General features: G+C 40.9%; 1 protein-coding gene across 1 annotated transcript; it reads left to right on the top strand.

The window, feature by feature from the left end:
* The first annotated feature begins 967 nt into the window (after positions 1–967).
* Positions 968–26,103, top strand: LOC118415689. Its single transcript, XM_035820431.1, has 2 exons — positions 968–1,096; positions 20,416–26,103. Exon 2 carries the CDS (start codon positions 20,525–20,527, stop codon positions 24,428–24,430), a length of 3,906 nt encoding a protein of 1,301 aa, XP_035676324.1. The 5' UTR covers positions 968–1,096; positions 20,416–20,524; the 3' UTR covers positions 24,431–26,103.
* The last annotated feature ends 535 nt before the right edge of the window (positions 26,104–26,638 follow it).

The following is a 26,638-nucleotide window of genomic DNA, read 5'->3' as shown; positions in this document are numbered from 1 at the left end:
ATGTACACAGTTGGTTTTCCTCAATGAAAGCAGGATATCTTTAAATTGGCTGTAGCTTTATATATTTCCAATTAGAAATTGGATGGAAAAAACATGTTGTCGTTGTTTCTGGTTGCACAGTTTTTCTAACATGTTCTAACCCTAAATACAAGAATTGTATGTCAAAAACAGAGCGGACAGAAAACGGGTTTCCCAACATATACTTGCTGTAGCTGCAATATCATGAATGATATCTAAGATTATTAGTCATGAATTTCCGTTTTTGGATGCCATATAACGTCAGCTCTCATAACGTTAAGTTACAAGTCAAGACCGGGGCATTGCAAAAACTGAAAAGAACGGTTGTAGAGTATAGTAATGATAGTAGATTTAATAGAAGTATGAATTCTTCAGATGAAATATCTAGGTGTACAAAACAAAAACACATCGGTTTAAAATAACATAATTTCAGAGTAACCTGAAAGAATCATGAGAATTTACGTACGTTGCACTTTCCCTGGCCTCAGGTACACAGGTGTTGCTGCCTAGGGAAACGAATACGACAAACGAGGAAGTGCCCGAAATAATGAGTAATTTTCTTACGCCCCCGAGTTAGACCTGTATTGGGAATTGAATTTTCTCAATACTTTGGCATGTGTATCAGGAATTTCTTCTTTTGTTCCATTCATTGGCGGTGGGCAGTTTGTTTCCCTTGATGACAACCGGAAGTGGATTCCCTGTCGCTCCAGGTGGGTGGGACGAGTCTATCTTCTCCCACCACATAGGGGCTGTAAGTCATATTTGAATATATATTTACGCCAGATATACTAAAATCAAAGTAAATCTTTACAGTAAAATTATTTTTCTAACTAACTAGTGCCTAATATTACGAAATATAATAATTTTGGCTTTCTTTGTTTTGATTATACGAAGTAGAAAATATTTAATGAAGTTAAAATCCCCCGCCAATCGACATCCTAGCGCCCGGATGAACGTGAGCCGGTGATGTCACACCGGGCTCGGCAGGGTGCTGGCTTGTGTAGCAGCTCTACATATGATGTTTTCACACCACAACAACGGACCACCCTGCAATGTTTTCCTCCTTCAAACACTCCAGGTAAGACTACAACCATTCTCTACATCATCTCCTGCGTTCTGATCGCTTGTAAATGAATAGTACGTGCCGTGAGGTTTGAATGATCACCAGTGTGTTGTGTTGTGCATAATTTTCTGAACGCTCTCTTTCAGCGCGCGAGTCTGTTTTCTCATGGCTAGCGGCTTTGTTTGCAAACCCGTCTGTTCAAACGTGTCCCTTCAATTAAATCACTGTTTATCTAAAGCCGACCAGCTACATGTAACACATGGTGGATCAGATATACATGATGATACTGAATGTATTGTTGGCTTGTAACGCCAGACTGTTGTCTGAAAATACGAACAACAGGGATGGAGGGGGAAGGTTTTTTTTTTGCGATCGATATATTTTCATACGTTCAATCTTCTTTATGGATGTTTTATTGAATGGCGGAAATATGTCCAGGGTTTTCCCCAATACAAAAATTAGGTGGGATGGTTTAGAAACAGAAAGTCCTTGTTCAATATAGATCGCAGGAGAATTAAGCTAACATCCTTAGCCTTGGGCCTAGGTAAAGGGTCAAGGATAGTGTCAAGTTCATCAGTAACGCTATACACGAACAATGGGACCCATAGTAGACCCCTTTCCCCTAATGTCCCCTCCCCCTGTGGTACCCATATGTTTATAACTATGGGGTCAATGTACCATATCTGAACAATATGTTTGCAAGATGGATTTGCAATGTACTAAAATAGTAAAAATAGTAAAATTTATTCTGTGTATTTTCTGGTAAAATATAACGGGAGGGGTCCAAAGTCCGGTAGGGGTCCAAACTCCGGTAGGATTTTAAAATCATTTTTGCAGAGATATGCATAAGTGTCTGCACATGATAAGTACAACTTGTTATGGACTAAACCTTGTTGTAAATATCTGAAAAGTCAGAGTATGTGTCCAAGTTGGTAATCCCCAACAGATAACGATTGAAAAAAGTACACATGTTTGACGCCTTCCGTGCATGCTGACGATCGAACTTACCGAGAACATGGCCCGGGAAACTCTTGAATTATTCATCGTCAAATACGAAATGTGAAAAGATACCACCGCAGATGAGAAGGATATCTATAAGACTTCCGAAAGAAGCACAGCTATGCCGTGTCTTTGCTTTTATAGTTGGATAATCGGAGCTAAATTATGCCGCATGTTCACGGCCCTGTCACCCCCGCCATCTTTGCCAATCACCTATGAAGGAAGCCGAGCGATGCTCAACACGATGGAGTTAGTCAACTCGTCAGTAGAGTACCGATCATTCAAGAAAATCGATCCCTACCGACTAAAGAAATCCTGTAGTCATTTCTGCTGTTAAAAACGAGGTTGAAGCGGGAAATTAAGAAGCCGAAAGTGAAAAAGTGTAATCACAGGCAGATGTAAACAAATGTGCCGCCATTTTCATTTTTGGCGACAGGTTGGTTTCGCCGTGAGAGGTAAACCTTGTAACTAAACGTATTTAAATATGCAGCGTAATCCATAATATTGCATATATTTGTGACAAAAAATAGTATTGCACAAGTTTAGTGTTATTTTGCTTGCATAGGACGCTTAGAAATATACAGAGATGGCTTGGTTGTTAACTTATCGGAGTTTGGACCCCCTTTTTGTGTTAGAACATTCCACTGAAACGCAAGTAAAATCCTGCCAATAGTTTCCCGCGCTATCAAACTACAGTTCGGTAGTTGCTGCCGTTAAATGAAATGTATGTCTGCACAGCTTCAATCACAGTTATATGGTTGTTAACAAGATCTTGACTTGTTTTTGATGGGTTCTCAGTAAAATGTACGATCACAAAAGCCATGCGCATTCACTTAGAACAGTAACCGGACATTGGATCCCCCCCGTTAATGTTATCTTTTTCAGGCAGTGTAATGTTATATTGGTGAGGGACTGCATGCCCCTTTTTCCATAAGGCATAGGCAGGCAATTTTCATTTGCCGCAAATCCTAGGCCATCTTAATTCTTATCCATGTAATTTGTAGAAAGATGGCCGCATGATTCATTGATTGCCTTCCTAGATTTTAGCGTAATACCTAGGGGGTTCTTCTGAATTCAGCGTAAAGCATTGTCGGAACCCCCCATTTAGACCTTCTTTTCAGTTTAGGTCAGGGTTCTTCTAAATCTAATACTTGATTTTATCTAGTCTACCGTTATAATTTCCTGTATCTTTGATTGAACAAGATATCATTAAATGACATTTCCTTTTTCCTAAGTACTGAGATTCCAACATCTTCCTTATCACAGGAAGCCTTGCTTTCTAAAACAGTAGTCAAAATGCTGAGATGCATGTACATGTAACGTTACTGTATGTCTTTGACTGTTGAAAGGTCTCGGATTCAAAATGTTGTGTACAATATGTAGATCATGTACACAACACTATTGTAACAGTTTGTTCCTAACAGTTTGATGGTAGTAGTAGGATACGAACATAACACAGGTTTTAAGTTGCATTTGTAAACACAGTACACGTACACACCCACTCATAGACTATAAAGTTCCAAGCAGATGTAGGATGTAGCTCAGCCTCATGACTGAGTGTCTTTTATAATTATATGCATGTTTATGCAGCATTTGCTACATGTTCTGTACCTTCTCCTAGGAGACCGAGAGTGAGCTAGATCCTACGTCTGCTTGGAGACTATCCAGCTCCAAGCTTCCCTCACACACAGCTTTCATTCATATAAATTAGAGGGTCTGCATATGGGGTCCTGACAACGATTTACGCTACGCTAAATTCGGGATGGCTCACTACGCTTTACGTTCAATTCACAAAGGCTACCCACGCTTTTCGCTGCATCCCACTACAAATTACGTAAAAGGAAATAGCTTCCCTACGAATAACGGGAAATTAAAAAGGCCTTACGGAAAAGAGCATGCAGACCCTCAAATTAGCCACAGGGCTGAAGCAGAAGGGGTGACGTAAGCATTAGCGCAGGCGCCTAGAGCCCACGGTGAGAGATCTCAAATAAAAACAAGGCTTTAAACCATTGAAAAGCCTTTCTTGGTGGGATTTTATGTGAAATCTGGGCATTTTGGGAGTGGCTGCAGTAGGAAAGACCCTACACTGGTAGAATTAGTTGTAAAAAATGACCTTTCTCCATCGAGGGGGTTTCCGCACCCCCCTGAAATAGTGGTATCGTCGCCAGAATGCTGTTTTCAGCCAAATGGGCCAATCCAAGGGCTCTAATCAGGGGGGTGTATCAAAAGATTAGCCGTATAGAAATTCTTGCCAAGGAATTTGCCGAGACTGGACATATTAGGCTATCATTTGAAGGTAAGTTTGTATGGCTTGAACTTTTTATTCTTGAGATAATTGCATATTTGTTTCCTCAACTCTCCCATTGGAACGCATGTATTAGTGGCTGAAATTCTAATGGCCTCGTCTCCCCAGTAAAGCAAGAAATATGGAGTCCCAGTGATGCCAGGAGCAGTCATACAGCTGGGTATGATGAAGATGTAATGTAGAGTAGTGCCAAGGGCATCATGTGGTCAGGATTTAGGAAAATGTTTACACAGATAATGAGGGCCCAAATCTCGCGAGTGGGCTGGTATTTCAGAGGGTCATGCGAACTTGGCATAGAAGATTGTACATAAAGCCTTACACTGTCTCATTACAGCTGTTAGAATTCCTTACAAGACTGGTCATAAGAAATTGCTTTAATCATGGGATGCCTCAAGTTACGGCATTTCTCTTACTCTCCGAGTAAAGGTTAGGCTTCCAAAAATGATTTCATCAGTTTGGTAGAATATAGGATATTGGAGGGTTTTTTTCATTCACTGTCAGTGTCAGTCAGTTTATGCAGACTACGGCACTATGCAAAGGAACTAAAAGGACAATGGAGACTATAATACAAAAATGATCTACAAATTGAATACAAAATACACAAACTTGTATGCTAATTGACAACATACAGTAGAAAAAGCCTGGATCATAGTGGATGGATTATTTTGAGATTTTGTATGTTGGTAGGTATTGATATTATAAATAATAATAGATTGAAGTGCTTGTATTGCATGCTTCATAGTTCATCTCATTTTAGGCTGTCTAAAATGACATCAAAAACAAGCCTCAAAGCCTGACCTCTGCTTGGAGAGTACACTGTATGTACAGTTATCTAACGTCCACCTTTCTCAGAAACCTTGTGCAGGAAATGTTTATGTAATATACCACTGGAGTGAAGAAATAACTAACAATAGTTCACTAGAGTTCACCGATGTAGACAGCTTCCTGTTATTGTTTGCACCCTTCCTAGGTCGTAGGAAATGACTTTCACGGAAAGGAAAGAGAAACCTGTTTGTTGACGTTACGATCAACATCATAGGATGCAAACACTTGAAATTGGCGATGAGTTGTCCCCATGTGTTTCCTGTGTACACTACATATTAGATCTGTTTGTTGTTTAGTCTAGCCTACTACTACTATCAAAGTAACAAGTAATGTTATACTATGTATGAGTCAAGGTGTTAGTGATAACGTCTTGGTACATGTAATAACACATGAAATAGTAGCAGGCTTGTCAGAAATTGCCCCGATAACGTAAGGTATTTTCTTATCAACCGTAATGGAAAGAACCCAGGATGTTCAGAAGAAACCTGCCAAAATCAACATCTTGGAAGATTGTTGCTGGCAGTCAGACTCTCAGTGACTGTAAGTCTGGGACGGTTGCTGCATTTCAGTGTGTGCTGTCTCTTGTTCAGGATCAAACTCAGACAGATACACCTTTGCTGTTCTAGAGCAGACTACCATAAGACGTTAGAGTCACTTTGGTATGTTTGTTGAGCTTTTACGTTGACAGCTCTTCAAGATAACCTGGTAACACTACATGAAGTTCAAAGGTGAGTGAGGCTGTTTACCTAACCTGGTATCCATCTCTATTCCGATTAAATTAGCCTATCCAGTGCCCACTGCAGGCCCTACTAGTATGTTGCTATCCAGTCATTCCAGTGCCTGTTTGAAAACGGGGTATCTGGAATTAATGGGCTATTTGGTGAGGACCAGGTAGTAGCTAAATATGAATGGATACCAGGCTAGTGTTTACCTTGACTGTCTTGAGTCATTGACCATGGTACTTGTTGGTTCAAGAGGTCTTAGGATGCAGTGTAATATTTTTTTTTGTCTACATAGCTGCCTTTGGAGTGCTCTTTTGACATTTGCTTTTGCAAGAATGATGTGTTTTGGGATCTGTTTCTGTATGTGTGTGTGTGTGTGTGTGTGTGTGTGTGTCTTTGACTAAAGTTTGAGCAGCATAACTTGAGAAGTGGTGAAATAAATCTTTATAATGTATTTGGTATCTTGGGTGATGTTTGGCCCCCTGGTGGATTTCTATGGTACTGTACCAGGACATACAGTTTTCATACCTCATTTCTGAATCTGCAATGGTGATGATCTATAGCAGGTACATGTAGCTCTCAGGCCTCATGATGTTATCCCTGTATGATTATTTCAGATTTTTTGCTCACAACATTTGGCGTCACGGACAGGATTCTTAGCACCAGAATGAGGTCACAGCCTCACAGGACTAGTCTACTTCTAAAATAGAGGGGTTTCAGTAGGAATGATCACATGGTTCACAGTGAGTGGGTTCATAACAGTGTTTACCAGTGTCACATAATTTTTTATTGCCGCCATATTCCCATCATCATGCTGTTTCCCATGGCTGTCACTGTCATGTTGTAAAACATGTGTTGCTAGCTGGCAGATAAAGAATATGCCAATATCAAAGCTTTAGCCTGGAGCTAAGAAGGCTAAGTACTCTGTGAGGGCTGCTCCATTTAGACCGTGCTATCAATTATTCCTGATGTTGGAGAGTAATGAGGTAATGAAGGATAATAATTCAGATGAAGGCCATTTACTATAACCATGCTCGGCTAAAAGAGCTGATTTAGATCTCTTCCAAACCAGAATTGTAATCATGGACATGGTGTTTGTATTGGCCAGTAGGCCCACTTGAATTTGAGTCTTGTCACAAATACCACTGATTGGCTTGTTTATTTCTTTGTTTCCCCACAAAAGAAAACAAACACGAAAGACTGAACAATATGTGTAAGCAAAGCATAGGTATTGTGTTTGTATTGGGTAGTACATACATTGTACCTATCAATAGTTGAGAAACATTGTGAATTGTCTTGTGACAAATACATGTACATTGTACCACAATCGGTCCTTGACGGCTTAGTATTTTTCTTTGTTTTCCATCCAAAACTAACAAGTATACAAGCACAAAAGCCTGATCAGTAGTGTTACATGAAAAGTCAAACATATCGTTTCCCATAGGAGCACAAAATTGTTTTCATAACTGAATAAATTATAACAACACTAGGACATTGATTGATGTTTTTTTACCTGTCGATTGGCAGTTGACAATTTGGGGTCATATTTAGATAAACAAAAGCAGATGCTACATAAATACTGATCATTCAAAAGAAATGAATACCACTTTCTATGCCTACATCAAAAGCATTCAACGAACGGACAGGTCAACAGAGACTAACACAAACATGTCAACATACGGTCTTGTTTTTAAAACATCATTTCTATATGGAACCAAAGTTGTATTTTTTCAGCCCTTTTCCAGTGTTAGGTGGTTGGTTGTACCGCTTGTTTATCCCAAAAGTATCGGGTGCAACGCACATGTATGCACCTGCTTGTGCCAAAAGGTTCGACAAAGGACGCGTCGTTAGCCCTCTAGATAGAATTCCAGGCAACGTTTGCACCAGGAATGCCACTTGCCAACTTTCAGTTGGCTCGACTTACTACACAAATAACATGCTCACCTTGAGAGCACCTGTACAGGTTAGAGTGTTGTTGGGTTTGTCTTCTCAAGGAGCACAACTTGAGACAGTTTTTAATCCTTTATGACTATGGATGAACATGCATGGCTTAGGGATTAGAAATGCTGTGACCAGGTGAGACACTCGTAATATTAGTCAACTTGGTGTTGCAACCATAGCTCATAGCTAATAGTAGACTTGTATTCAGGTAGAGTTTGAAGTTTTGAAGTCTGAAAACTACTAAGTCTTCATATACTTGATAGAAGGATATACGCAATCATGTATATACAAGCATGGATGTCCCTGCGGCTCAACTGGTAGCAGCCTCACATTTGAGCTTCTGGTTCCAATTAGTTGGTAACTGGCCATGGGGGACACTGGTTCAATCCTGGGTAGGGCATCTTGGTTTGGGTTGCACCTGTCTTAAGGAAGGGACGTAAAATGGGGGACACAAAAAGGGGTCCTGTGTTTGAGGAGGTGCCATGAGCATACCAAAGGGGAAGGAATTGCAAAATATACCTTGCCACTGAAACAACAAGGGAACTTGCGATGTGCTACTAGGCACCATAAGACACTGAATTGATGTACATGTAGATGCACCTACAGATGAAAATTCATACAGACAGTATCGCTTATGATAATAGGTGTTCCTACACTGAGGAAATATTTAGGAATTAAACTTAATTCACATAATGATAATTGTTGGGGAACTACACTTATTAGATTATGGTCATATCAAAGGGTTTGATCCTTTTGTCATGAATCCTCATTAGTGTAGACAAATTGCTGAACATAGATTTGTAGTAGAATTTAATGTTCCAAATTTGATCATATACTGGTCCCTGTTACCTGGCATTGTATGCAATCCAATCTTTTTATCAGTATTAATGCCACAAGCTATTGTTGTAATGTTGCTTTGGGGAATCGATAGGTACTCAACGGGTATCAAATGCCACACTGTCTGGGTTGGCCATTGATTGGAAAACGGTGAGTTCCCCATGTAAATGGGGCGCTGGCACGGTGCCCGTTCAGACCTGTTGTTGTTCATTTGGCAGCCTGGCATAGCTGTGCTAGTTTGTCTGCATGCTTGAGTCCTGGCTATGCATACTCATTCAGAGGTGTGGTATATCTTGAAAGGCATGGCTGTAGAAATGTATATCCCTGACAGCAAGAATAGGCAGAGAGTATAGGAAGACAGATGGTCGCAAAAACAGGCCTCAAGGCCAGCAATTATATATAATGGAATACAACATGACAGTCAAACCTGTATTAGTGGCCACCTTTGCATACCGGCCACCTGCCCATAGTGGCCACTTTTTGTCGGTCCCTTGGATTCGTAATGATTAAGAGATAGGCTTAGCGGCCACCTGTCCAACGCGGCCACGGCCACACGATTTCCGGTCCCGCAGGTACAAAAACACTGCCGATTACGGCCACGCGGACCGCTGGTCTATGTTTCGGATCGCGTTCGGCCATATGCAGCGGCCGTATCGTCACCCTACGCCGGATTTAAAACCTCTGTGATTTATTTCCAAACAAAACTTCGTTAAAACTGGCCTTACCCATACCCGCTGACAAATGAGGTCATATAAGGTTAATAGACGACACCAATATTACGGAGGTAAATTGTGTTAAAGTTACGTTCTAATACACTATCGTTTAGGTTAATTTTCATCACAAAAACTTTCTAAATAAATTGTTACAAAGACAAAATGATATGAAATTCAGACTATGGTGCATTTTATTCTTATATTAATCAAGAGATAAGTCTAAAATGACGAGGCTTTTCTTGTGAGTACCACATTAGCATAATGGACGAATCTGACGTGTGAACGCGAGCGGGAACACACGGACGGCGAAGTTAAGTATCAAAGGATACAAAACGAAAGATCAAAGAAATATGACGATACCGGTCTCTTCAGACAATATCAACTGTAGAACATTTTAAATTTTTTATAGCTTTTGTTTTCTTAATACATATAACGGGAGGTGCCCCAACACGGTACGCTTTTTCTTGCGCTCAAACTCATGGCGCTCCATCGCTAGTTGCCTGAGAGTGGTCAAATTTTGATGACTGAATTTTTTACACATAGATTTGAACAACATACTTGAATAAGAAATGCATTCATGTGGTTCATGAACCTTTCGCGCTGCATGTTACAAGCGGCAAACACTGTGAGACAATTTCGTGTATGTAACCTTCCAATTTTGTTCTACGCTGGACAGTGTGCCTAACTCGGTACGCTTTTTTTTACATTTTGCTCTCTTCAGAAGTAAGTGGTAAATTTAAGTACACAGAAAAAAATTAATAATATGATATTTTAGATTTCTTTTGACAGTAAAATCGTGACTGTATGTACTTCTTGTCTCACATGAGGAAGGATGTACCTAGAACAATCCAGCTCATGTTTTTACGGGCAATGGGCTGAATGCACTGATTGTGAATGCCCGACTAAAAAAAACATTACGAAAAAAAGACACCACTAACATCAACAAAACTCGGAAAAAAAGACACCGCCAGCATCAACAAAACTCGGTCTGATTATATGAAAATATCATCTACATCTCTCTATCAAGTCTTATTTTCATAGACAGCACGAATCATTTGTTACAGTCAAATAAATCTTTGGAGCGTTCTCTAGTCTGTCACCTTCACGGCCACACTCCCTTGGGAGTACAATGGTGACAATGTTTATGTCGCTTCCTTTTGGTAGCTTTTCTACTCAACAGACATTTGAAGACCCATATTCATAGTGTTTTATGGAGCTTTATTTATGTGTATCATGGCAGTTGTGTGACTGCTTGAAAAAGTTCGTATAGTTAGCGACACGAGCCGCCAATACGCAGAGGCCGGTGACCGCAGTGATTCAGCACTGTCAACATTACTGTTAGAATTCTGTTTTTTTTTAAATATGTTAAAGTATACTTGGAATGCAAATTAAAGCTGTGTGCATGGACTTGGTTTATTTACCTTTGTAATCAGCATAGTCAGTGGCAACAAACACGGTGTACTTATGGATAATAAGATCAGCAAAAAATCCGTTCCGTCTTACGACGGGGACCGTCTTAGGGCGGCCCCCGTTAGTGTAAAAATCATTGCAGTACATGTACAGTACTGTATTATGTGAATATAAATTTGGTCAAACTTTTTTTTTTATTTGCATGCCTGCATCAATTTTTAGATTCCCAGAGGATGTCATCCATATAATCAAATCAACATGGCCTAAAGATGCCCAAAGCTTGTAAGGATTCCAGCTGATGCCTCAGTCATTTAAAGTTAATTGTTAACGAAGATAAACCGTCATGCTTGGCAGTAAAGAACCCTGTACAGACTTAATTTTTGTGGTTCAAGTTCTGTGCTACATTCTTCACTGAACATATATGAATTCTAGTACCAATCCCATTTGTTTCCTTTCAGATGAAAATGGCCCTTTTTTTTACAAAGCCTTTAGGTTTGTTGGAATGGAGTCAATGTATTTAGTTTTCAGGTCACAATTCGAGTACAAGTTATTATTCTTCAGGTCTTATGAGACGAAAAATGATTGACATTGTATGTCTCAAACATAAACCTTAAAATTACTGTCAGGTCAAAGTGTAATTGTGGGGTTGATGTTCAAGTTGCTAGTCCAAAGTCTGTGTATGTCTTTGAATGAATAAAAAAGCCTAAATTGATAGCCTTGAGATGATGCATATTAAAGTATTCTGCTACTGGTAATCATAATTAATGACAAACTATTACTTATCCACCATAAATGTGTAATACTATACTTGATAATCTTGAAAATGCTTTCTTTGATAAAATGATAGCCATGTTATATGCATAAGCCTTCAAAATCAAGTGCAGTGTATATTGACATATGCACAGTTTTAATGATAATGGACAGTTTGACACAGTAACCCAGTTAGACCACTGTGTGCATGCCTGGGTTGGTACATGTACATTGTTTGTATTGAACTTTTTGCATGCTGACATCCCATGACCCAATTTGCTGTTCATCTATAAATGTCAAGACTGGAAATTAATTTTGCACTCCTCATACATCAAATTTAACATGACAGTACAATTCTTACAACGAGGCAGCCCGCAGATGGATAAAGAGTTGGTGCCACAAGATATGATGAAGTCACAGAAAAATGGGAAAGTACCGGAATGCAACATTGGAGCTCCAGTTATTTGGAGCTCAGGAATCGATCACCAACATGGCCATGATATTGATTGTGCAAACTCTACCATACACTACACAACAGTATCTGTATCTGTATCTATATAGCCGGTATAACCGCCGTTCGGCGTAACACACCAGCTTTGCAGGCACGCGGCGCGGCAACAGTGTTTTTCACTACAGTCCATAAGTGTCTTGCCTCAATTCTACATCCCTACTCACTTCATTGTCATTCATATTTTTTATTTACTGATAAGGCCACATCAATTTGATTTGTTGCTTCTTGGATTTTTTTCAGGAAAAAATTGGACCAGCATGTCGGAAAAAAAAGAAAAAAATTTTCTTCAAAAAGTCAGGTGGAGAGATCGAGGGGCTTACTCAAGTTACACAACATAAATAGCAGCAGATTTAACAAATAACACATTTTTCTTAGCACATTTTATGCAGTATTTAGGGTGCTCCCAGATTACCAAAGCCCCAATTTTGAGAAAAAAATAATACACATAACCGTACAAAATAACCACATACAGGCACTGAAATTTGACGCCATTTTTCAGGAGATTCTGAAAATTTATCAAATTTTTTCTTCAAATTTGGAAAAATATGACAGCAGAAACCGAGAAGCAACAAAGAAAATTGGTGTGGCCTAACAACAAAATCTTATCTCAACTAAAGACTGGAAGTTCAATTCCCTCAGCTACCAAAACCTTCAATCTCTGGACATTATATTATTCCTTCATTTGTTCCAGTTCACCTAGTAACAAGTGGGTACCAGATGTCCTATCAGGGGTCAGCAGGTGCTGCTAGAATAACAGGGATTTACAAAGGCCCATTGGGGCAAGGCAGGGTCATGCATTTGGTCAAAGAAAGAATTGGATTATTTTATCCTTTATGATGATCTGTAGACTCAGTAGAGCGAACACTTGCCTCGTCTTAGGTGACACTAGGGAGGGATTTAGTATTACCCATTGGACTTTGCGGGGTTGTATGTTTGGCCTTAGAATCCCTCATGTGATGTATGACTATGAGTGAACACTTGTCTCTAAGGGTGGGTACCAGTACAACATTTCATCTTGGATTTGGACCAGTCTAGAAAAATGGACCTGAAAAAGTCAGTGGTCCGGATTTTGGACTGATAGATAACAAATACATTACAAAATGTATATTGCCAGGCATCTACACATTTTTTACCAGTCGAAGAAAATTTTAAAACAAGTAGCATAGTCATTTCAATCAAGTTTTTTTAAATTTTACAGTCAAACATATTCTAGATCTTCTTGTGGTCTACACTGTAATTGATAGCACACAATACAACAATCACACCGTATATTAAATTTTGTATAAAGGAGATGAAAGACACTTAACTACAATACAGTATCAAAAGTAAAGTTTTTGAAAACTAGTCTAATGTAGACCTCTTGAGCCAAGTTTAAATCAGGATGATACATTTGTCTCATCTGATGATCCTTGTAACATTATCCCCTTGTAGACATTCAGTCTCCTTGGGTGATCCTAGGTACATCCCATGATTTGTCTCTGGCAAGCTTTAAGATCCCCGATGAATGGACAATGATGATAGATCACCATTCTTTAGCCTTAGTTCTTTCCCCTTGCAATATCTTCAGCCTGATTAGAAATTATTTTGACACAATTAGTCAGTAATTGATTGATGTAAAATAACAGTTTTACTTGGGGTTAGAGCAATTATACCACAGGGAATTGCATCAATCGGAAGACAAGCTAAAGTCAGAGATGGGGTTATGGATATGAAATCTGCACAGAATCTGAAATATGTATGGAGGTTTGTATCGCGTGTACAAAGCTGTGTCATTGCAACACTTTCCTGAAGAAATGGAAAAAAAAACAAGAAATTGTGTTCATTTAGCCTAAATAATTTAAAAGAGCAATTTGAATAGATGGCCATGAAGGAAGCCATCAATAGAAGATGAAATTGCAGGAAATTTTGGACCAATTTTCAGACATTTTAAGTGAAGAATAGCCTTAGATGCATGATTATTGCAATCAGGTTAGCCTCCATAGCAGGATCTCTGGGGGCTTTTTTCCATCTTTTTGGGGCTCATAAGTGTTTTGCTGGCAATTTTTTTGTCCTGGGTCGCTTGCATTTGGTTACTGGCAATGAATCAACCCACAATCAAGTGACCCAGTACAAAAAGAAATGGCCAGCAAAAATGTATTAGACTATTTAGAGTCACAAAAAAAGATGGAAACAAGCGTTCGCAGAACTCAACCTTCGTGAAATGGGTGAGGGTGTGGTGGTTTGAGGGTGTTTTTTTTATAAACATCTCAGGGGCTAACCTAACAGTATATGATACGTCCGATTGGCAAAATTGTCCGGAATTCTACAGGATTTTTTCCGAGCCTATGTAGTTGCTTTGGAGTGGAATAATTTGGTTCACAGATTGTCATGGTATTTGGAATGCAGATAGTTTTTGTCATGGACTGTGAGCGAGCGAATGAGTGAGATAGCTCTGGAGATGCCTTACATAATCAAATTTTATCATACAAATTAGGGGCTAATTTGCATAGGTTATGAGGACAGTTTATAAGCCTACTTCATTTCATATTAGCAGATACTCAAACATAAGACACATGTAACTAACAAAGAGAGAAATACTAGCCTAACTGAGTAGTGTACTAGTATGTCCTATTGGGCCACAGCAAGTAAATTTTATGGATGACATCCGCGAGTGCATTAAATTTCGCCTGATTTCAGAAAAAAAAACAAGAATTTTTTCTTCTGCAGGGACCGTCAACATGACGATAAAGTACCATAATTAGCAAATATGTTGTGTTGTAGCCTAATGATTGTACTTGTACAAGTGACACTTGCGAGGTACCCAGGACTGCAGTTGTAGAAATAAAATTTATTGGATATATGGAAGCTATGAGTGTGCTTACCAAATTTGTTGATGATGCCAGTCTACGACACTAGTGTCACTTTTACCATACCAGTGCATGTTTTAAAAACAGGAATGAATGCCTTGTTGGCTCTGATGCCATGTTTTGTCCCTTTAATTCTTTTTACAACAGTCATCAGAACTTTATGGTGCCTATTTTTGAAAATGTAGCTGTCTTGTTTTTTTTCACCTATCCTGTTTTTTTCACCCTATCGCACTTTTTTTGCAGTCTGCAGAGGATGTCATCCATAAAATTTACTTGCTGTGGCCTTTGTAAAAATTCCCGGAATTTACACCAAGTCTTACGCGCGTGCGCAATTGCATCATCCCTTTGGAGGGTAATAACATGGGAAGGGTTGACGGATCGTCGTGATTTTTGATCTCTAGATAACTTGGGGGATGCCTTCTATAATCAAGTTCTATCAATGCAAACCAGGGGCTAGTTTGCACAATTAATTAATCCGCAGCATTTCATAACAGGACAGTCAAACGTACATGTATTACATTTGTAACTGAAAAAAAGATATTTATAGATATTAAATATGCACATTGCTGCCTAGCTCCACAATTTAGTACGTTATATACTTCCAATGTGTATAATGGACTATCGAGATAAAACAAATATTGACGACTTGATACATTGCATGGACCTTTCCACAAAGTAATAATAGTTTTTTATACAACCCCCTTTACGTATAATATACGACTCCTGCGGTAGAGTTCATTATTGCCGACTTGTTGCTTGCAACAATGATGATGTAACATTCTTTGTTTCACAATGCAGTCCACTACATTGTGTATCCCATATGTCTAATGTACAGTCCCTATAAACAATCATATCAATGACTACAAGTTACTGTGAAAAACAAACCCTGCTCCACTCCGTACATAAACTTTACGTAACTTTGTCCAGCAATGTATTGTACCGGTAGTAACTGTTACGTGTATAGACCCTTTTAAAACGTATGATATACGCCCCTGTATACAATATCATCATTACCCTTATTCTTGGTCTACAGATTATCAAATCTTATGGGATACATGTACACCCCATCATGTATAATGTACTATCCCTATAAACCATTTTCTTGTAGTCTTCGATACAAACGTCTGTCGCAACTATGACCTTGGGGGTCACTTCCTGTGGGGTCGGGTAGGTCCATGCACAACTGCATGACGTAACAACCAACATATAACCATTGCAGTCGGCTTGGGCATGAGCATTACGTCAGTACCCAAATATAGAACCATTACGCCATTACACCCAAATATAGCCACACTGGTTTACTGCCGGACCTATTTTCCAACTACAAACATCCCCGGCAAAACCGTCAAAAGCCACTAAACGATATAACGCCACGTACGTTTCTTCACTGTCTCAAGAGCTACCCACATACCAAATATCAGATCAATCTGTCATGCCGTTCATGAGATTTCTGTCCACAGACACGTACCCTACAACGGTTTGCACACATACCTATTGCATTCTGCTAATTACCTCCTAATTTGCATAATAATCATACAATTATGTACATCACTACCTAAGCTATCTGCATACCTACAGTCATTCCGATCCATCGACCCCTGCTTCCATAATTCCTTCTCAAAACCTAACACAAGAATGACTTTCACCGCCCCAGCAAAACCCCTAAGTGGCCAAAACTTACACACCTTACTATTCATTTATACAGCTACTTGCCACTTAAAAATCATCACCCAAACATGTCCCAAAAAAAATATCAAAACCGGAAGTTCTGCTGCAGTACAATAACACTCCGCTAGAACGCCCTGCCGTAACGCAATTCCTACCATTCCTTCGTCATGTCTAACCCTACCCACATACCAAATATCAAAACAATCCATCCATGCCTTCCCCAGTTATCAGGCTGACAAACGTCCCTCTCACAAAAAAACAGCACTCAAAACAAACCCTTCGTTTCACGAAGGGAAAAAAGCCCCAGAGAGCCTGCTATGGACGCTACTACATTGTATCAGGTAACCATCTTCTACTTGCCATGAAAACAGTAAAAAGACAATCTTTTTCTTTAAATGCTGTGTTTGCCTGCCTGCGTGCATTTTTAGGTCAATGATACACTGTATGTGAATGCTTGCCATACATCTTCATTCCTCCCAGGAGAGTGGCTATCATTCCAAGAAAAAGTCCCTTTGTGTGAGATGAAAGATTGATCACCTATCGACCCACACTTAAAACCCTGAGTGGAGACTCGCGAAGCAACCGGTTATCTCCAAGATGGCACCTGATTCAATAGGCAATGGAATAACTGTTATCTTTTTAATTTTGATGTGAATTTGATGGTAACAGTGAACACTCCAATAGTACCAAAACATATATTCACAGTTGCTCATTCAGTCAAAACTGCCCCCAAAAAATTCTTGGGATCAATAAGATATCATCTAGTATGTAGAAAGGTGGTCACTGTAGACAGGATTCTTAATGCTTGTGTTAATTGGAAAAAACATCTAAGGATGGTATCTCACTGCACTTGCGGCACCTGTGCTGCACTGCAGGATTCATTAACTGATTTTTTTTATGATATAGATTTTTTTTATAATTTAGATATTTTGTGATACGCAAAAGTATGACTTAAAACAAAATACACAAAATGTACTACATGTAAGAGAATTTGTTCATCTCTGACATTCGTTCAGTATCTTTCGACCCCCACAGTTCTGCACCAGTGCCCCATGTGCAGTGAGATACCACATGAAAGTGGACTGGTCCTTGTATAATCATAAAGGTTGTCACTTTGACCTGTTTGGCTGTTTTTAAAAGTATTACATATACATGTCTTGTACAAAATGTATGTGCAAAATGTACAGCACATGTATTTTTTTAATGCACCTTCACTCCGTAATTTCCGGTAAAGACAATTATAAGACAAACTAATCAAATTGTTGTGACCCTCCTTACCGGTTAAAGTACTCTTCTGAATTAGTTATGCCATGTTATTAGGGTGGAAGCTTGCCATTGGGAGTACTAGTGTTTCCCCTTTTTCCAATTTTCAGAGGCAGGGCTCGAAATCCTTTTTTCTGCATACCTGCACGGGTAACCTGCACCAAACAAATTTTACCTGCATCACTCTAAATTTAGAAAGTATGGATCATACTAAAATTTTATTGGAACCATTGCTTTTTTTCATTTCTTTTAAATTAAAGCAGTCAATGCAGCTAATAACAATCCACATACACCTACATCATAGGACATTTATGTATAAAACCCAGCACATGGACAGTGCAGGTTAGAAGCAGGTAGACACCAGAAATACCTGCACAGCTCCAACTTTACCTGCACAAACCTGCATATGCAGGTGGTATTTCGAGCCCTGCAGAGGCCATTTGGTTTATGGGAATAAGCGACCATTTGTCAGCCCCATGTTATAGCCCTTATGGGTCTCTGTGACTCCCCAAGGCCATATTATGGGTAGGATCTAATAACACAGTTGTGGTGATACAGAACAATGGGTATCAACTATGTCAGCACTCACTGGTTCATATGAACATTGAAATTGCCATCTGTGATATTATGCAAAGTAGCAGTTCAAAGCCCAAGTTAAAGATCAAGATCTATTAATGAATGAATGAAGACCTTTATTGCACATTTTTGCCACACTGGGCTAAGTACAGGTCACAACAAGACATGTTGAAAAGATACAGCTCACAGATATAAAATGAGACTATTGCTGGATAAATTCAACTTCTTCTCGCATTTCTGTTATTGATATTTGTTTAGATTCTTTGCTATTAATGCTATTTGTGTAGATTCTTACGTATGTAACGGGGGCCGCCCTAAGACGGTTCCCGTCCTAAGACGGTACGGATTTTTTGCTGATCTTATTATCCATAAGTACACCGTGTTTGTTGCCACTGACTATGCTGTTACAAAGGTAAATAAACCAAGTCCATGCACACAGCTTTAATTTGCATTCCAAGTATACTTTAACATATTTACTTCATGTTTTTTAAAAACAGAATTCTAACAGTAATGTTGACAGTGCTGAATCACTGCGGTCACCGGCCTCTGCGTATTGGCGGCTCGTGTCGCTAACTATACGAACTCTTTCAAGCAGTCACACAACTGCCATGATACACATAAATAAAGCTCCATAAAACACTATGGATATGGGTCTTCAAATGTTTGTTGAGTAGAAAAGCAACCAAAAGGAAGCGACATAAACATTGCCACCATTGTACTCCCAAGGGAGTGTGGCCGTGAAGGTGGCAGACAAGAGAACGCTCCAAAGATTTATTTGACTGTAACATATGATTCGTGCTGTCTATGAAAATAAGACTTGATAGAGAGATGTATATCATATTTTCATATAATCTCACAGAGTTTTGTTGATGTTGGCGGTGTCGTTTTTTCGTAATGGTTTTTTTAGTCGGGCATTCACAATCAGTGCATTCAGCCCATTGCCCGTAAAAACATCAGCTGGATTGTTCTAGGTACAGCCTTCCTCATATGAGACAGAAAGTACATACAGTCACGATTTTACTGTTAAAAGTAATCTAAAATATCATACTATTAATTTTTTTCTGTGTACTTAAATTTACCACTTACTTCTGAAGAGAGCAAAATGTAAAAAAGCGTACCGAGTTAGGCACACTGTCCAGCGTAGCACAAAATTGGAAGGTTACATACACGAAATTGTCTCACAGTGTTTGCCGCTTGTAACACGCAGCGCGAAAGGTTCATGAACCACATGAATGCATTTCTTATTCAAGTATGTTGTTCAAGTCTATGTGTAAAAAATTCAGTCATCAAACTTTGACCACTCTCAGGCAACTAGCGATGGAGCGCCATGAGTTTGAGCGCAAGAAAAAGCGTACCGTGTTGGGGCACCTCCCGTTAACATTGTAAATTCAAGTTTGTTCAATCTACATTTCATTTCCAAAGAGATCTTGAGTGCTATATTGAGGGAGTCAAGAAATACTTAACATGTGTATACTTCTATTTGCTAAAATGTAGAGATAACTTAGGAAATCACTTTATTTAATTAGTACATGAGAAATACCATTCCAGATTTGCATGAGAGTCACATTAAGAATTTATGTTGTGGAGAGAAGTAAAGTACCTACAGGATTCGAGACGTACAAGTATTCCAGATGCCATCATTGCCATCGGACATGCCCACGATGCCAAATTTGCAATATTATATAGGGATGGATCAGAAAGGATGACAGGATTGAGATAAATGTGTCCTATAATGCTCAAACATTATAGTAACATTTTGCATTTGTGCATTTGTATTCGTCCATGAAGGACTACCAGCACATTCAACTTCTTTCAGCATCTTTCAGAGTCTTATTCCCTCCAATGTTATCAAATGTTTTCCCCTATTTTCTGACCCCCATCCCAATAATCATTCCTGAACCATCCCTCAATTATGTTTCATGACATTAGCATAATGTTTGACTCTGTGTCTCTTCTTTCCATCTGCAGGGATTCCTGGATCCTCTCAAGCTGCCATTCTAATAGAAGACTGATGAGATCGCAATGTCCAGATGACAAGAACATTCCGTAGGAGACGTCCAACATTTCCACATTCATCATGTACGCGAGGCCTACAACCCGTTCCTCGTGCGTGTGTCTCGCCCTCGTGATACTTTGCCATGTTGTCATTTGCGTGGCCAACAGAGAATTGGTGCCCTCCGTGACCCAAGAGACTGCAACAAGAGGTACGGATACCAGGCAAAGGGCGGAGACGACTAATCGCGTCCTGCCGGTAGATTCTGTTCAACCGCCATCAAACACACCCAGCGGGAGGTACAAAGGCTCAGCAATGTCCACTTCACCCAATGTAATTAGCAGCGGTGAGGCCAAGTCAGTGATCCCATCAGCAATACCACCTAACACAGATGAATCCCAGGCTTCAAGGGACACTTCTACATATCCACCTACATCTACTGGCAGTGAGCAATCCACCAGGCAGGGTAGTCTGTCAGAAGTGGGCAACCCTGTGACACTGACACCCACTGACGTGCAGTCCGTGGTTACGTCGGTTCAACCCACCCGGCCTGTCACGAGCCGACCCACGCCGACCCCTACAAAGACGCCACAGTTGGAGCCAAGCAGTGTTGATATCCAGGTTCAGCCTAAGCCGAGTCAGATCGATGGAGCTCAGGGGCAATTAAGCTCCGTAAATTGGTCTCTTCAGCCGAGCCCTGCGACAGAGGTGCTTATTTCACGGTTGCAGCCTCAGCCCACTCCTGCCGTCCTACCTATTGACTTGAGCGATAGGCCTGCCATCACACCTACCCCAACTGTTGAAGTACTGTCAGTGTCAAGTAGTAGGACTATTCTACAACAGACAGGCCCTTCGTTAATGTTGCAGCCAGACACGGCCACTCAGACAGCTCAGCTAAATGATCCACCATCAACTGTCGCACCTGTGAATAGTGCAAGCAGCAGTGTAGTTACTTCTCCACCTAGAGTTACAACGTACCAACCACCATCACAGAAAGACGGGTCAGTGACTACAGTGGGTCCGATAGTCACAACTCCTGTGCAGAGCCCTCCTGTAAGCAAGCAGCTGGGGAATGGAGGCAACAGTGGTCCATACAGGCCCGGTATTTCTACAGGGACTCCCACAGAAGCAGCGCCTTCATCCACTCCACAACCTGAACCAGAACCTGAACCTGAACCTGAGCCTGAGCCCAGTGCTACACCAACCTCAGATTCGGAAGCGTCCACAATGCAACAGCCTGCTGTTCCACCCAGAGGACAGTCCCAAACTCCAGAAGCAGAACCGTCTCCAACACCAGAAAGTGTCCCTTCCACATCACCTAAGGCAGAGCCATCGCCAACTCCAGAACAAAACCCACCTCAAATTCCAGAGGCTGAGCCATCCCCAACTCCTGAACAAAGCCCACCTCAGATTCCAGAGATGGAACCATCCCCCACCCCAGTAAGTAACCCACCTCAAATTCCGAATGCAGAACCGTCCCCCACCCCAGAAGCCAACCCACCTCAAATCCCAAGCACGGGATCTCAAATCCCAAATACGGGATCTCAAATCCCAAATACGGGGCCTCAAATCCCAAACACAGGACCTTCCCCCACCCCTGAAGGGTACCCACCCCCAGTACCCGAGACTGAACCATCTCCCACTGCAGAGAGAGCCCCACCCGTGAGGCCAGAGTGGCAGCCAAACCCCAACCTAGAATGGACGCCAAAGGCCGAACCAGAAGCAGAGCCCACAAGCGAGCCATACGACCCTTACGGAATGGGCTGGGACCACGTACCCTGGGCTGAACCTGAACCCAAGTGGGACGAAGCCAAAGACACCTGGCGATTCTGGTGGTTCGTCCACATCTACACTTTTGGAGGGCTCTTTGCTCTACTTGCTCTTTACTCCCTCATCAGTATGGTCAGACTTACACGGAAGCATCTGCTAAGCATGGGATATTTCTTAGCACTAAACTTCCTTATGCTGCTGATGGGTGCATCACGGGCAGTCTACATGTTTGTGGACGCGTACAACTCCTTGAAGTTGCTCCATCCAGCGTTGTCCTACTTCCTCTTTAGTGTCGGCTTTCCGTGTATGACGTCAGCTTTCTGCCTGCTGTATCTGGCCCTACTACAGACCACGAAAATGCAGGCAATGTCACCCAAAGTCTACCAGACCTGCGTAATGGTTTCCATCATCGTTCTACACTTCGGACTTTCCGTCGCGACGGATCTCATCATCGGATTCCTCGGTACGGCGAAGATTTTGATGCTGGTGTGCCAGGGCGTGTTCGCCATTTGGGGTATCATCCTGGCGTTCTCATACTTTTTCATATTCAGGAGACTGTATCGTAGTGCTAGGCACAGGATGAAGGAAATTCAGCGCATGAACATCAGCAAGTCCAAACTGCAGGGAATAAATCCAATCAAGAAGAAGCAGAAAACCCGGCTAGGGACAGCTGTGAAGGTGACCCTGGTGACTGCGATATTAGGGCTGTTGTGCTCCTTACTGCAAGTGTATGCCATGGTGGAAGTGTTTGGGATATTCTATAAGCAGCCGGAGCCGTGGCCTTGGTGGGGGTTCCAGACGGCGTTCCGCCTGTGTGAGTTCCTTATGTGCGTCACGATGAGTTACGTGGCAACGCAACCGTTCCGGTTCCACAAGGACGGGCGACCTCGCGACCCCTGCTGCGGCAGATGCTGCTACTGCTGTTACAGGTGTTGCTACCGAGGGGAGAAGATCGAGCTCGACCTGCCGGACGGAAACGCCCACCACTACAGCGAGTTCTCCTGCATGACGCACAGCGACGGCAACCTGGGGGGCAACATCCACAACCCCCAGGGCACCAAAGACATCGCCGAGATGATTCCCATGATCACCATGGCGCCGAGCGACGTGCAAGGATCTGTATCTCAGGCGAGCATCATCGTCGAGGACAACCCCACCACGGATGACGAGATTCTAGAGAACATCGAGGTACAAACTCTCACTACGACCTATGACAACTTTGCCAGCAGTGAGCAGGACACAAGGGACGAAGAAGAGTACGACGTAGACCTGGAGGCACAGACTCGGTCCGAGGCAGAGGGAACATCCAACACCACCAGTCCGCAACACTATGCCACCGATGTCGACAGCCCCCGCCATTACGTGGACATGGAGACATCGGAAGAATACCTTGACGGCGACAGTTCCCGTCAGCCTTCCAACTTTGATAGCCCAGCTCACTATGCTGATGTGGACAGTCCTCAGCACGTGGTGGACATCGAAATTTTCCAACGTGACTCAGATGAAACACCCAGTGATTCCAACAGTAACTCACCCAGCAATTCACTCATTGATACTCCCCTACTAGATGGCAACTTAGACTTTGAGCCACCATCTCCTTTAAACTTCAGACGGAGCATAGACAATGTCTTCACGAATATGTACACACCGGCAAAGAGCCGCAGTACATTTAGTTTAGGAATAACCTTACGGGACTTCTCTCAAGGGTCGGGTAAAAGTGACTCCGACGATGAAACGTCGCTGTTGACACTTAGCACTACCGATAACAAGTATGGCGATAGCACGGGACCATCCTCCGAAACCCAGTCTCCTTCCAAAAGCAGATCCATGACCGAGCTCGGAGCCGTCGGAGGAAATCCCAAGTACAAAAAGAATCCTGACGCTGCAAAGAACAAGCCGAAAATCCTGACATCCTTGCCTAAATTCTCCAGGTCGAGCCTTTCTCTAGGATCTAACCCATCTAAGCAGGGATATTCGCAGTTGGACGGTGATGACTCTCAGAGTGGGGGAAGCAGCAGACAGGACACCCTACGGAGGAGCTTCAGCGACCCGCAGAGAAGGGAGAGGGATGAGATGGCCAGGGGGGAAGGGGAGGGTCAGGAGAGTCAAGCCCTGAGTGGGGAGCCCCTGTCATCTCCAGTCAGTGTGCAGGCCGAACTAGGACACGTTTGTGACGCCATCAATGGGTTTGCAGTAGAAAAGGATGTTATAGACTTGTGAGGCTCTACTTTGATGTTGCTCCATTGTGCCAATCACCAGCAACTATTCACATACATTTTGCAAGATAAAATAAAGATTGGATATTAACAAAGTTCTCTGTTCACAAGAACATGTTTACAAGAAACTGTCTGTCACCTTCCTCAGGGCAATAGTGACCAATTCTACTTCTGTACTGCAGCTAGGTGTCGCTGCTGCAACACTACAAATGTGGTCCCAAACATAAAGCATTGTCACATTTACATGCCAACCTGGAATACTAAGAGACAATTATCATTCTTACAAATGCAGTGACAGATGGTCACCAAAACATTGGCTCTTGTCATAAACATGTGGTTGTGAAAGAAGAACTTTGCTATTGAGTGATTTTCCAACGTGATGGAATTAGCAAAGGAAAAAAGACTGTTTTTAACTGTAAGTAATGCTGTCGACTGTAGTGCAATTAACAAATCTCAGGCTCAAAAAGGTGCCGCATAAGACGGTGGAAAGATTGAAGTGCATTTTAGATATCGTTCAATATCTTTATTTAAGAAGATTGTGTATTTCCAGTTAGTTCAAATGAGAAGTTCAAGTTAGAATTCTGTGATTTTATTGTTTTTAAGACAAGTCCACGTGTGAAGAACATGTGACACTTCTGAAATTTGCAACCTGAAAAGTTTGTAAAAAGTTACTCAAAGCCACAAGTGGTAGGAATTGAATGTTTGAGGAAATGATGTAACTACTGTTTAAGTATTTGAAGTGAAACGAACCTGTTGCTGTAAAGTTGCATACTATCATTTACATTATAAGGTAACAGTGTCTAGGAAGATGATATGCTACAGTGTTGGAGAAAGGAACAACCATGTCTTGTAACTTTCGTACTTCTTTAGTAGACGTTATAGCTGAAGCGTACTTAGGAATCGTCTGTAAATATTACGATAGTTGAATGAAGCTTCGTCATGGAATCATAGGAAGTGAGCCATTGTGTACAGTTCAATGTCATGGTTGCCAAGAGGGTGACTTCTGAAAGTGTATAAAACATAGGAAACACATAACGTTAACCTTTATCCGGGGTTACTTATATCCGTTGCTTTTTTATAACACAGAGTATTTAAGGCTATCAAGTTGACGAACAGCGCAATATTTTGAAAAATAAATACTGCACTTTCTGTTGACTTTATATCGCTATGTAACTTGTTTTTAAAGATAACGGATTTAGGGTACCCCACAGATAAAGGTGAACTAGCGTTACAGATGTGTGTGTTCTCTGTACAGATTTTTTCCATGCTTTGTATGATAGTTAGATATTTTATGACATCGTATACAAGCTAAGATACCTGTAACAGCCAAGTATATTTGGTTGATGAGGTATTAGTTAAAATTACATACATGTATAACATCAGATACATTTTGTTCAAGGTTTTTTAGCGCTATATACATGTAACAACTCAGGCTTCCGAGCCTTTTCTTAGCTATTTAAAGCCACAGTTATTGCAATTCATTACTTCCATAAATGTATGTTTGGTGTAGTATTATCAAATATGATAGGAACGAACAAGACTTGTTTGTAAGTCACTGTATTGTGAAGCTTTACTGGCACTAGTAGATATTTGGTTAAAAAAACAAACATTTTATTAGATTTTTACCTTACTTCAAGTATATAGGTTTATACTGTGTTATAAAGAACAAGGTTTAAATTAAAACGTGTCACAGCGTACATCTAATTCTAGCAATTTTGCAATGTTGTTTAACATTGAATCATTCCGGTAGTAGACACTTTTAAGAACAACAAACAAAGGAATTCTTCAGATTGGTGCTTTAGGTATAGGATTCAACATTGCAATATGATTGTGGATTTCCACAAGTTTGTCATAGCATGAAGTCTCCCTGTAGTGATCATCCGAAGAAGTTTTTGCAGATTATTCACTTCATAATGTCATACGGTGAATGAATATTAATATGATTCATCTAAGGAACACTTTTGGACAGTCTTGTGTTTTAAAGACAATTGGTATTTAATACATTCTAACTCAAGGTGTGCCAATGACTTACTGTATTAGTGAAGAAACAGTAGCACAGGTATAACGTTAAGGAAGTGTGTCCCCGTAACAAAGATGACAAGCACTTAGCCTTGTCAATATGCTGGTAGCTTTAAAAGTACATGTAAGTGAAGGGATGTTATACAAAATGTACTATGGTGTACATATTGAAGTATATGCTGTTAATTGTGGA

Source organism: Branchiostoma floridae, chromosome 5 (assembly GCF_000003815.2).
Source record: "Branchiostoma floridae strain S238N-H82 chromosome 5, Bfl_VNyyK, whole genome shotgun sequence".
Lineage (NCBI taxonomy): Eukaryota > Metazoa > Chordata > Leptocardii > Amphioxiformes > Branchiostomatidae > Branchiostoma > Branchiostoma floridae.
Note: the sequence above shows the minus strand (reverse complement) of the source record. Positions and strands in the feature narration are given on the sequence as shown.